This window comes from Mobula hypostoma, chromosome 4 (genome assembly GCF_963921235.1).
Source record: "Mobula hypostoma chromosome 4, sMobHyp1.1, whole genome shotgun sequence".
NCBI classification, from domain to species: Eukaryota; Metazoa; Chordata; class Chondrichthyes; order Myliobatiformes; family Myliobatidae; genus Mobula; species Mobula hypostoma.
Window position 1 is genome coordinate 115,792,487 of NC_086100.1, and position 12,271 is coordinate 115,804,757.

The window sequence follows — 12,271 nt, forward strand, 5'->3', positions numbered from 1 at the left end:
GACAATATTCTGCAGATTGTGTTGTATATCAAAATATAGTAGCACAAATCTCACAATTAAGTGTTATATAAGTATTCTTGTTTGGGGGAAAAAAGTGTATTAATGTAAATAAAGAAACACATAACAATCCAATGACCAACCATTTTATTTCCTATCCCCATTCCCATTCTGACTGTTGGTCCATGCCCATCTCTTCTGCCGTGATGATGCCACCCTCAGGGTGCAGGAGCAACACTTCATATTCCACCTAGGTAGCCTCCCACCTGATGGCATGAACATCAATTTCTCCTGGTAAAGTTCTTTTTTTTCCCCCTCCCCTTCCCTATTTGTCGTCTTCCTCTTCTGATGGTTGACGGGTAATTAGTGTTCCTGAACCTAGTGGTGTGAATTCTGAGACTCCTGAACCTTCCTCCTGATGGCAGCAGTGAAAACAGAGCATGTCCTGGGTGGTGGGGGTCCCCGATGACAGTGTTTTGTATGGATGTGCTCAATGGTGGGGACAGCTTTACCTGTAATGGACATGGCCATATCTACTACTTTCTGTAGGATTTTCCATTCAAGGACATTAGTGCTTCCATACCAGGCTGCGATGTAGCCACACAATATATTATTTTCCTCCATGCATCTACAGAAGTTTGTTAAAAGTTTTAGATGTCATTCTAAATCTTGGCAAACGCCTAAGGAAGTAGAAGCACTGCCTTGCTTTCTTCATAATTGCACTTGTGTGTTGGGCCCAGGACAGGTCCTCTGAAATGATATAACTGAGGCATTTAAAGTTGCTGACATTCTCTACCTCTGATCCCCCTATGAGGACTGGCTCATGGACCTCTGGCTTCCTCCTCCTGAAGTCAATAATCAGCTCCTTGGTCTTGCTGACATTGAGGAAGAGGTTATTGTTATGGCACCACTCAGCCAGATTTTCAATCTCCCTACTATATGTTGATTCATTACCATCTTTGATTCAACCTACGACAGTGGTGCCATCAGTAAACTTGAAAATGGCATTGGAGCTGCTCTTAGCCACACAGTCATAAGTGTAAAGCAAGTAGAATAGGGGGCTAAGCACCTAGCCCTCTGGTGCACCTGTGCTGATGGAGATCGTGGAGGAAGTGTTGTTACTAATCTGAACTGACTGGGATTTACAAGTGAGGAAATCGAGGAACCAATTGAACATGGTGATATTGAGTCCCATGTTTAAGGCATCCGTTAGTCTTGCGAGACCATGGATCTGCGCCTGGAAAGTCTTCACTCTCCAGGGCGCAGGCCTGGGCAAGGTTGTATGGAAGACCGGCAGTTGCCCATGCTGCAAGTTTCCCTTCTCCACGACACCGATGTTGTCCAAGGGAAGGGCAAGGGCCGATACAGCTTGGCACCAATGTCATCGCAGAGCAATGTGTGGTTAAGTGCCTTACTCAAGGACACAACACGCTGCCTCAGCTAGGGCTCCCAACTCACGACCTTCAGGTCACTAGTCAAATGTCTTAACCACTTGGCCACGAGTTCATGATCTTGGAGCTTATTGATAAGTTTCGAGGGGATGATGGAATTGAATGCTGAGCTGTAGTCAATAAAGAGCATCTTGATATGTGCATCTTTGCTGTCCAGATGTTATAAGGTGAGTGAAGAGCCAATGAGATGGTATCTGCTGTGGACCTGTTACTCCAGTAGGCAAATTGGAGTGAATTCAAGTCGCTTCTCAGGCAGAATTTGATATATTTCATCAACAAACTCTCAAAACACTTCATCATTGTGGATGTAAGTGCTACTGGGCCATAGTATTTGAGGCAGGTCACCATGTTCTTCTTGGGTAGGGGTACAGTTGAAGCCTACTTAAAGCACGTGGGTAACTCGACTGCTGAAGTGAGAGGTTAAAGATCTCAGTGAACGCTCCAGCCAGTTGATCAGCACAGATCTTTTGTACTTGACCAATTACCCTATCTGGGCTGGATGCTTTTTGTGGGTTCACCCTCCTGAAAGCTGCTCGCATGAGACTGAAACCACAGGATCATCGGGGGCTGTAGGAGTTTGTGGTGGTTGCTCCATGTTTTAATGGTCAAAGCAAGCATAGAAGGCATTACGTTTATCTGGAAGTGAAACCCTGTTGTTGCCTGTGTTACTTGATTAAACTTTATAAGAGGTGATAGTATTCAAGGCTTGCCGCAACTGTCAAACATCCTTCATTGATTCAAGTTTAGTCCAGAATTGCCCTTTTGCCCATGAGATGGCTTTTCAGAGATCATACCTGGACCTCTTGTAACTTTCTTGGTCACAGACTTGAATGCCTCTGATCTGGTCTTCAGCAGATTGCGGATCTCATGGTTCATCCAGGTCTTCTGCTTGAGGAAGACTCTGAATGATTTTGTGGTTTCTCTTTACCTCGCCTGTCTAGCACCTCTCCCCTGGTGCCCCTCCTCCAGCCCTTTGTCTTTTCCATCTATCACCTCCCAGGTTCTTTCTTCATTCCTTCCCCCCCCACCCACCTGGCTTCACCTGTCACTTTCCAGCTTCTTCCACCCACCCCCCCTTCCAGTGTTTCTGTTCTGGCTTCGTACCCCTTTCTTTCCAGTCCTGATGAAGGAAGGGTCTTGGCCCAAATTGTTGAATGTTTTTATTCATTTCCTTAGATGCTGCCTGACCTGCTGAGTTGCTCCAGCATTTTGTATGTGTTGCTTAAGTTGAATTAAATGATATTTAATTAAGATCACGTGTAACTAATTCTGTGTAATTTCACAGTATAAAACCCTTAGCGGCTGTGTAAAATACAATTGGCCCACAGTTTTGACTTACCCCTCAATTACGCCCAAGTTCCCAGGGCATCATATTTGAGATGAGCATTCTGTCAGCTGTTATAGTTAGTTATATCTCATCCCCACGCCTTGCCGTTTCTTTGGCGCATCGAGCGGCAGCCTTGTCATTTCTTTGGCGTTTGTCTATTTTAAGAGGCTGAGTTGCTAGCTCAATGTTCAACACAGCATGGATGGAAGGCATACAAGGGGCTAGCTGGATTTGAACGTGGGACCATTCACCCTGAAGTCTGGTGTGGATGCCACTGTCCTGCTTTTCTAGCAGCTGTAACTGAAGGCATCTGCTACTTTCAGTCACATGATAATAAGAATAGCTTTGTTTGTTCTTGATAACGTTACCAGAGTAGAATATTAGGCCCTATTTTATGTTGTGCTCCTTCGTATGCTTTTTAACTGTTCTGTGCACATTATTTGGTAAGCATAATTTCTTCTTATTCAGATATAAAAGTATCAAAAATTGCTTGAAGAATATGGCATATGCTCTGTATGCCTGATCATGTATTCAATTTATTCACTAGCAGGTTTACCTTTTTACCAAAATAAAAAGCTCTTCAAAAACAAACACCCAATTAAATGAAAGATTTGTCTGTAGCCACCATCTACAAACGATGAATTTTAGACACTGGTTGTTTTGCATTTGATCAGGAACATTTGCAACTTTTATTAATAATATGGAATTTTGGGTATGGCGATAATTATACAAAACAACACTAGAAATTATCTAACAGGTTGAATTACTTGGAAATAGCACAGCCAGGGCCAATTCAATCTTAGTATTTCAAAGAAAGACTAATAAGCAGATTGGGCAACCGATGATTTAGTGACTGAATTAAGAATAATAGAAAAAAATTTAAATACAAACAAAAATGATATAAATGTAAACTAAGACATAACATCAAGTTCATAGTTGCAAAAGGGTTTTTAAAAAAGAGAAGACCTGTAATTGTTTTAAGATGTAGTAAAAACACAATGTATGAGGTTTAAAATATTGAGCAGCCATCTGTAACAAAACGTTTAAGTGGATCTTCTTGTGCAGTAATTGTAATTAGTTTCATAACTTTTTTTTAAACTTCAAAGGCCACAGAGAATGAGGCTGGAGAAATGGATCTAAGTGGTCTGCCAGAGACTGCAGTAGATTCTGAAGACGATGATGACGAGGAAGACATCGAGAGGGCATCAGATCCATTGATGAGCCGGGACATTGTGAGAGATTGCTTGGAGAAAGATCCTATAGATAGGACAGATGATGATATTGGTGAGTCAATGAGAAATTAACACTGGAAATAAGATATAAATTTGAGGGAAAAAAAGATTAATTTGCAAGGTATTTATGACTGAAGTGTGAAGGTAATGATATGTTAGGGGAATTGCAAAATTTTATAGTCCAGGGGGTTGCCTTTCTGTGCATTAATGTCTGTCTGATGTACCAAGCAGACAGAAGGATTTGTATATTGAGATACAGTGCGGAATGGGCTTTTCTGGCCCTTTGAGCTGTGCCACCCAACAGCCCCTGATTTAACCCTAGCCTAATCACAGGACAATTTACTATGACCAAATAACCTACTAACTGGTACTTCCTTGGAATGTGGGAGGAATCCAGAGCACCCGGAGAAAACCCACACATTCCACGGGGAGGGCATATAGACTCCTTACCGATAATGCCCAAATTGAATTCCAAACCCCAATGACCTGAGGTGTAATAATGTTGCGCTAACTGCTGCACTATCGCGGTGAAGGAATTTAACAATCTTGCAGGTAACCCCATGACTCCATTTCTTTTTACTTTTTTTCATATAATTAGACCTTTTCAAGGTAGATTCAAATATTTTGAAGATTTAATATTTTTGTTTCCTGTTTTTCTGTTCCTTAAAAAGTTGACGTTCATTAAAGTACAAATGCAAAGGTGCCATTTGGCTTGTAGTACCTAAATCAGTGGAGAATCATAATGAAATACCAGATGTATTGACCATTGTTTTAGAGTCATAGAACACTGCAGTACAGAAACAGGCCCTTTGGCCTATCTGCTCTGTGCCAAACTATTAACTCTGCGCCAAACTATTAACTTTGCCTAGTCAAATCAACCTGCATCTAGACTACAGCCCTCCACACCCTTCCCATTCATGTACCTATCCAAATTTCTCTTAAATGTTGAAATTGAACCTGAATCCACCACCTCACCACCCTCTAAGTGAACAAGTTCCCCTTAAGTATTTCACCTTTCACCCTTAACACATATCCTCTAGTTCTAGCCTTACCCACCTCAGTAGAAAAAAGACGTACCCTTTCTCTACTCCTCATAATTTTGTAAATCTCTTTCAAATTCACCCCCCCCCCCAAATTCTCCTGTGCTTTAGTGAATAAGGTCCTAACCTATTCAGTCTTTCCGTATAACTCAGGTCCTCAAGTCCTGGCAGCATCATTGTAGATTTTCACTGCATTCTTTCAATCTTATTTACATCTTTCCTGTAGGTAGGTGACAAATACTGCACACAATACTCCAAATTAGGTCCCTCCAACGTCTTAGCCAATTTCAACATACAGTGCCTTGCAAAAGTATTGAACCTCCACAACTATTTTCACATTTTACTGTCTCATTTTCTAAATTTGAAATATATTGAAGTAGGACTTTTTGAGCTAATCTACAAAACATTGTGCATCATGTCAAATCAAAAGAAAAAAATCTAAAACCTGTCAACATTTACTAAAAATTAAAAACCAAAATTGTGGGCTAAAAAAGTATTAATCCTCTTTGTAACTATTACCTTACAAACTCACCCAATTTGTTGATGTAGAAAGTTGGAGGATCATCTATTTTCAATGAATTCTCAAATAATAAATATCCCCTCTCTTTGCAAGGCGCAATAGTATGGTAGATTTTCAGTAGACTTAAACCAAATTGAAGACAAGAGCTTTCAAGACATGTCAGGGAAATGATAATAGAGAAGCACAAATCTGGGAAGGGGTACAAGACCACCTCAAAGGCGCTGAACATACCTCAGAGCTCAGTGCAGTCCGTCTTAAAAAAGTGAAAAAATATGAAGCCACAGCCACACTGCCTAGGCTATGCCACCCCTATAAATTTAGTCACTGGAGAAGAATGGCATTTGTAAGAGAGGCAACTGTGATGCCAATAGTCATTCTGAGTGAGCTGCAGAAGCCAGTGGCTGCAACTGGAAATGAAATTCATGACTTCGCAATCTCTAATGCCTTGCACAGAAAGAGTATTGATGTGTGGCAAGAAAGAAGCCCTGACCTAATAAAAAACATATCTTTGCCTATAAAGACTCTGCAAAGTATCACTTAGAAGATACTGTAAAAATGTGGAAGATCTTGTGGTCAGGTGAGATTAAAGTGGAACTTGGCTTCAACATTCAGCGATATGTGTGGTGTAAATCTAAGACTGTGCATCAGCCGGGTAACACTAGCCCTACAGTAAAGTATGTTGGAGGTAGCATCATGCTATCAGGATGCTTTTCAGCAGCAAGGACTGGAAATCTGGTCGGGAGTGATAGCAAGATGAATGCTACTAAACACAGAGGGATCTGGATAGAAACCTAGCCCCTGCCAGAAGGCTTAAACTGGGGAGGAAGTTCGTCTTTCAGCAGGACAATGTCCCGAAGCAGATTGCCAGAGTAACCATGGCGTGGCTTCAGACGAAGATAATTGATGTCCTTGAGTGGCCTTGTCAGCTCTGGCAAGACATCAAGATTGCTGTCCACTACCACTCCCCAAATAACCTGGCACAGCTTCAACAATTTTGCAAGGAAGAATTGGTAAATCCTACTCTACTGCGTTGTGCAGTAGCTGCGAGAGATGATTCAATTAACTACTGAGCAAAGGGGAATGAATACTTCTAAGCTACTGACATTTCAGTTGTTGAATGTTTAGTCTTTCCTGCTTTACAATTTTCCCTGTTTTTGTGGGCTCTACTGTGGGGGAAAAATTGCACGTGATTCACAAATAAAAATTCTCAGTTAAATTGATCAAAATCCTTGGTTGTAATACTCATTTATGTGAACAAAGTACTGGGGGCTGAATACTTTTTAACAGCATTGTAACATCCCAACTCCTGTACTCAGTACTTTGATTTATGAAAGCCAAGTTTTGTGGGAGTAAAATACGTGGTGTTAAATATGTTAAAGGAAGGTAGTAGAATACAAAGAAATCTAGTTGGAAGATCACCAGTGGTGACACTGCTTATCATTTCAGAATTCAGAACAATGCTGTGGTCTTCATTTCATGTATCAGAAAGGATGGATGAATAATTTATGTTTTCACATTGGACAGCATGATAGAGTAGTAGTTAACACAAGGCTTTACAGTAAATGCTGCTGGCTGTAAGGAGTTTATACCTTCTCCCCATGACCTTGTGGATTTCCTCCGGATGCTCCCACAGTCCAAAGACAAACAAGTTGATGTTAATTGGTCATTGTAAATTGTACTGTGCTAGAATTGGGGGGTTTGCTGTGCGGTGTGGCTCGAAAGACCTGAAGGGCTTTTTCTGTGCTGCAACTTAGTTCATCCTGTGCAATAGCCCCCCCCCACCTCCATACCAGACGATGATACAGCCAGTTTGAATGCTCTCCATGATGAAAATTGTAACAGCAAATAAGTTTCTCTCCAAATCCCAATCTCCTGAGTATTTAGATTCAGTTCTACTTTCATTTTCAGTTTTTAGCATTTGCTTGTTTTGACCTTCCAAATACTTTCTTATATGTTGGGCCTGATCTCGCTGACCAGTGCTATTCTGTAAAAGTCACAAGCTTCCACCTGATTTGCAAGGCCATATGTCAGTTTGCTGCATTCCTGGATTCCTCTTGGCTTGCAGTGACATTCCAATCTCTGAGATGTGCTTGAATGGCACTGTGGAATGGCCTCTTAAATTTGCTGTAGGACCCATATCCAATTTTGCTTTGATGGTGATTGTAAGGCGAAAGTGCACTTTTTTTCTATTAACATACATCAAAGTTGCTGGTGAACGCAGCAGGCCAAGCAGCATCTATAGGAAGAGGCGCAGTCGACGTTTCAGGCCGAGACCATTCGTCAGGACTAACTGAAGGAAGAGTGAGTAAGGGATTAGAAAGCTGGAGGGGGAAGGGGGAGATGCAAAATGATAGGAGAAGACAGGAGGGGGAGGGATAGAGCCGAGAGCTGGACAGGTGATAGGCAAAAGGGGATACGAGAGGATCATGGGACAGGAGGTCCGGGAAGAAAGACGGAGGGGGGGGTGACCCAGAGGATGGGCAAGAGGTATATTCAGAGGGACAGAGGGAGAAAAAGGAGAGTGAGAGAAAGAATGTGTGCATAAAAATGAGTAACAGATGGGGTACGAGGGGGAGGTGGGGCCTAGCGGAAGTTAGAGAAGTCAATGTTCATGCCATCAGGTTGGAGGCTACCCAGACGGAATATAAGGTGTTGTTCCTCTAACCTGAGTGTGGCTTCATCTTTACAGTAGAGGAGGCCGTGGATAGACATGTCAGAATGGGAATGGGATGTGGAATTAAAATGTGTGGCCACTGGGAGATCCTGCTTTCTCTGGCGGACAGAGCGTAGATGTTCAGCAAAGCGGTCTCCCAGTCTGCGTCGGGTCTCACCAATATATAAAAGGCCACATCGGGAGCACCGTACGCAGTATATCACCCCAGTCGACTCACAGGTGAAGTGATGCCTCACCTGGAAGGACTGTTTGGGGCCCTGAATGGTGGTAAGGGAGGAAGTGACCGCTTTGCTGAACATCTACGCTCTGTCTGCCAGAGAAAGCAAGACCGCTTTGCTGAACATCTACGCTCTGTCCGCCAGAGAAAGCGACCGCTTTGCTGAACATCTACGCTCTGTCCGCCAGAGAAAGCAGGATCTCCCAGTGGCCACACATTTTAATTCCACATCCCATTCCCATTCTGACATGTCTATCCACGGCCTCCTCTACTGTAAAGATGAAGCCACACTCAGGTTGGAGGAACAACACCTTATATTCCGTCTGGGTAGCCTCCAACCTGATGGCATGAACATTGACTTCTCTAACTTCCGCTAGGCCCCACCTCCCCCTCGTACCCCATCTGTTACTCATTTTTATGCACACATTCTTTCTCTCACTCTCCTTTTTCTCCCTCTGTCCCTCTGAATATACCTCTTGCCCATCCTCTGGGTCACCCCCCCCCCCGTCTTTCTTCCCGGACCTCCTGTCCCATGATCCTCTCGTATCCCCTTTTGCCTATCACCTGTCCAGCTCTCGGCTCTATCCCTCCCCCTCCTGTCTTCTCCTATCATTTTGCATCTCCCCCTTCCCCCTCCAGCTTTCTAATCCCTTACTCACTCTTCCTTCAGTTAGTCCTGACGAAGGGTCTCGGCCTGAAACGTCGACTGCGCCTCTTCCTATAGATGCTGCTTGGCCTGCTGCGTTCACCAGCAACTTTGATGTATGTTGCTTGAATTTCCAGCATCTGCAGAATTCCTGTTGTTTTTTTTCTATTAGATTACTTTTGGTGTCGTAGTTTTGGTTGGTAAGTTTTAGGTCTTAGTTAAATTTTATGTTTGTATCTTAATTTCCAATTTTGTTAAATAACTTTTAACTATTTAAAATCCCTTGTCACTTTTAAAACTTACTTAGCTGACAGTTGGCCTTTGCCCATTGTTAAAACTATTAGGGGCATTTTGGAGAAAGGGCTTCCTTACTGAAGCCAGAGGCACTTGTTGCTAATCAGGGTACATTGTTGAATTCCTAGATGCTTTGGACTAACAAAATTAATCCTGTTCATCCAGACTAGGTAAGTATGGGTATGGAGCACAGATAAATGGAAGTGTTTCTTGGGGAAGGTGGAAAAGTGGGGGTTGCCAGATCAGCAAAATTTATTCCTTTTCGTTTTTTGAGTTATCTACCAATGGCCTTCTTACGAGTCCATTGAAGTTAGTAGACATCATCTTGGAGTGATGCTCTTTTGAGTGATGTCCTGTTTGGTGCTCTTCCAGGCTTGTACAACTAACATAACTAAAAGACTAAATTGTTATTGCCTGACCTTCAGAAATGTTGCAGAAGGAATGTAATGATTCTACTGATTCAAACGTTAAATTTGCAAGTCAAAATATTTTGGTGCCCTACATGAAACTGATTCTTTTATGTGAGGATAATGTACAAGATGAATTTGAAGCGATTGTATAAGTTCATTAGTGTAATTAGGTGCTGAGTCCTCTTGTTTCCAGAGTATGAATTGGTGTTTTTATTTTTCTATGCAGAACAATTATTGGAATTCATGCATCAGCTCCCAGCTTTTGCCAACATGACAATGTCAGTCAGAAGAGAGCTTTGTGCTGTGATGGTGTTTGCAGTGGTAGAGCGGGCACGCACCATAGTACTCAATGATGGTGAAGAGGTGTGTACTTTCAAATCAATTTGCTGAATTTTTAACTCTTAATTTAAAGAAACAGAAAGCTCATTATGCTTTAATTCAGATACATATCTCCTTTTACAATATAAATCTGAAAATCCACTATATTGTATCTCCTTTTACAATATAAATCTACTTTAGCTAAATATATGTATCTTATTTAATCAAAAGTATCAGTTGAACTTCTCTGTTCTAACTTTCTCTTGTCTCCATCCTTTTGAATGGCTCAAAAAATCACCCTTGATATATGTTGATACTTGATGAATAACATATGATTATATTAATTCTTTAGAACATTAGCATTTTGTGAAATTAACTGTTGTAAATGACAAGTTTGGTTCTTTTTTGGACTAGTTCATCTTTAATTTTCTGAATAAAGTATTAATATCTTATTATCAAGAAGCATGAGGCTGGAATGGAGTGTCAGAAATGAATGTGGACGGGAAAGAGAGAGAGTCAAAACTGAGAGTAGAGTGGATGGGGTAAAGAACAGGGATTCAGGAAAAAAATGATACTTGCACTGCAGAGATGGAAACGTGCAAGACATAGAATCTGGTGATAATAAAGAACATAAAGACTTCAAGCAAAAAGATGAAATTTAGTGTGGAAGTTACTGGTAGAAGAGATTAACACTGATAATTGAAAGTTTGAAGAGGAAAAAGTTGAGCACAAAGAAACAGATCGTGAGTATCAGAGTAGAGTGTTTTGAAAAGGACAAATCAAAGAGCAACCAAGTATAGATTATTAAATAAACAATGTTGCAATCCCAGAATGGGGTGGTATCAAATGTGGAGCGCTGGAACAGTACTAGAATGGGATTATGTTGGAAAAGGATGAAGTTGAATGTGGACTATTAGCGAAGAACAAGTTTGTGAGTGGGGCAGTGGAAACGTACAATGTAAGAATTTTTGAATAAATTTGAGACTTATTGTGAAGAATTAGAATGGGACAATGCTGGAACTAAGATAGTGTGAAGACAAGAGTGAGAGAAGGGTGATAATAAAATAAGGTGGATGTGGAAAGTTAAGACAACAATGAAATTGAGAGTGCGAAATTGGGAAGAGGTATGTTCAGAGAAGGCAGTTAGAAAGACTAAGTTCAGGATTTGAGAATTAACAAAACGAGGTCCATTTTGGAGAATTAGAAAAATTCATAGCCAGAAGTGAAGCATTTGAAAAAGATAAAACTGAGACGATACCTTGTTAAAGGAATCTGCTGCTGACACAGCTTTAAAAAAAAAGCCAGGCCAAAAGCAGAAAATTAGTAAAGCCAGAGCCAAGAGTAGATAGCATGTAAAGACAAGGCTAAGAGTGGTGTGTTAGAATGGTAGAGCTTGCAAGCAAGAACCTGTACAAGGATCTGTTAAAGAATGAACTATTAGAAAAGACCCAGGCTAAGTGTGTGGTTATATCTAATAGAGAAGGCAGAGTATTGGAAGAGAACGAGAGAGCAGGTGGAGCATTTCAAGTATCACTGTCCTGAATGAATCAGTCCAGCTTTTTGATCAATTGAGGAAATAGCAATTTGAAAATCGAGACTCAGACCAAGCTCAATTCTCATGGTGCGGAGAGCGTTGATCCCTACCCTCCAAAATGTTTCGAGACCAGGACCACATGTTATTGGCATTTCAAGGTATTCGAAGATTACTGTCAACTCTGTCGCAATGGCTGAGGCAGTAAGCAAAACAATGTCATGTCTCCCAGTCAAAAGTCCTTAACATTGAAGCTGTAATTACACTCACTTTGTTTAGTCAGGACATGTCGTTTGCTCGCTGACTCCATACTCCAATTCTGGGAATCGCTTGCCTGAGATTACTCAAAGGAGTGTTTTGGATGGAATTGGAAACCTAAAATCATGAGCCCTTCATAAAAGATGGAAGGAGCACACCACCTTCCAAGCTACCCACCTTCTTGCCTGACTGGTCTTCTCACACAGGTTCCCATACTGGTTTCATTTGCCATTCCTGAACCTCCAGAAGAGATAAAAGAGACTGCAGATGCTGGAATCTGGAGCAACAAACAACCTGCTGGAAGAACTCAATGGATCAAGCACTGTCTCTGAAATTATTGACATTTTGGATCGAAA

The 12,271-nt window shown here is 41.5% G+C and overlaps 1 protein-coding gene across 6 annotated transcripts in view; it reads left to right on the plus strand.

Moving 5' to 3' along the window:
- The window catches only part of rapgef2b (Rap guanine nucleotide exchange factor 2b), a 393,855-nt gene that overhangs the window by 257,896 nt on the left and 123,688 nt on the right, over nucleotides 1–12,271 (plus strand). For all 6 annotated transcript variants that reach the window (XM_063046413.1, XM_063046414.1, XM_063046416.1 and 3 more), the window contains 2 exons: nucleotides 3,882–4,059; nucleotides 10,035–10,171. In XM_063046413.1, the coding sequence (XP_062902483.1) occupies nucleotides 3,882–4,059; nucleotides 10,035–10,171 (315 nt within the window). The remainder of the gene's footprint in view (nucleotides 1–3,881; nucleotides 4,060–10,034; nucleotides 10,172–12,271) is intronic.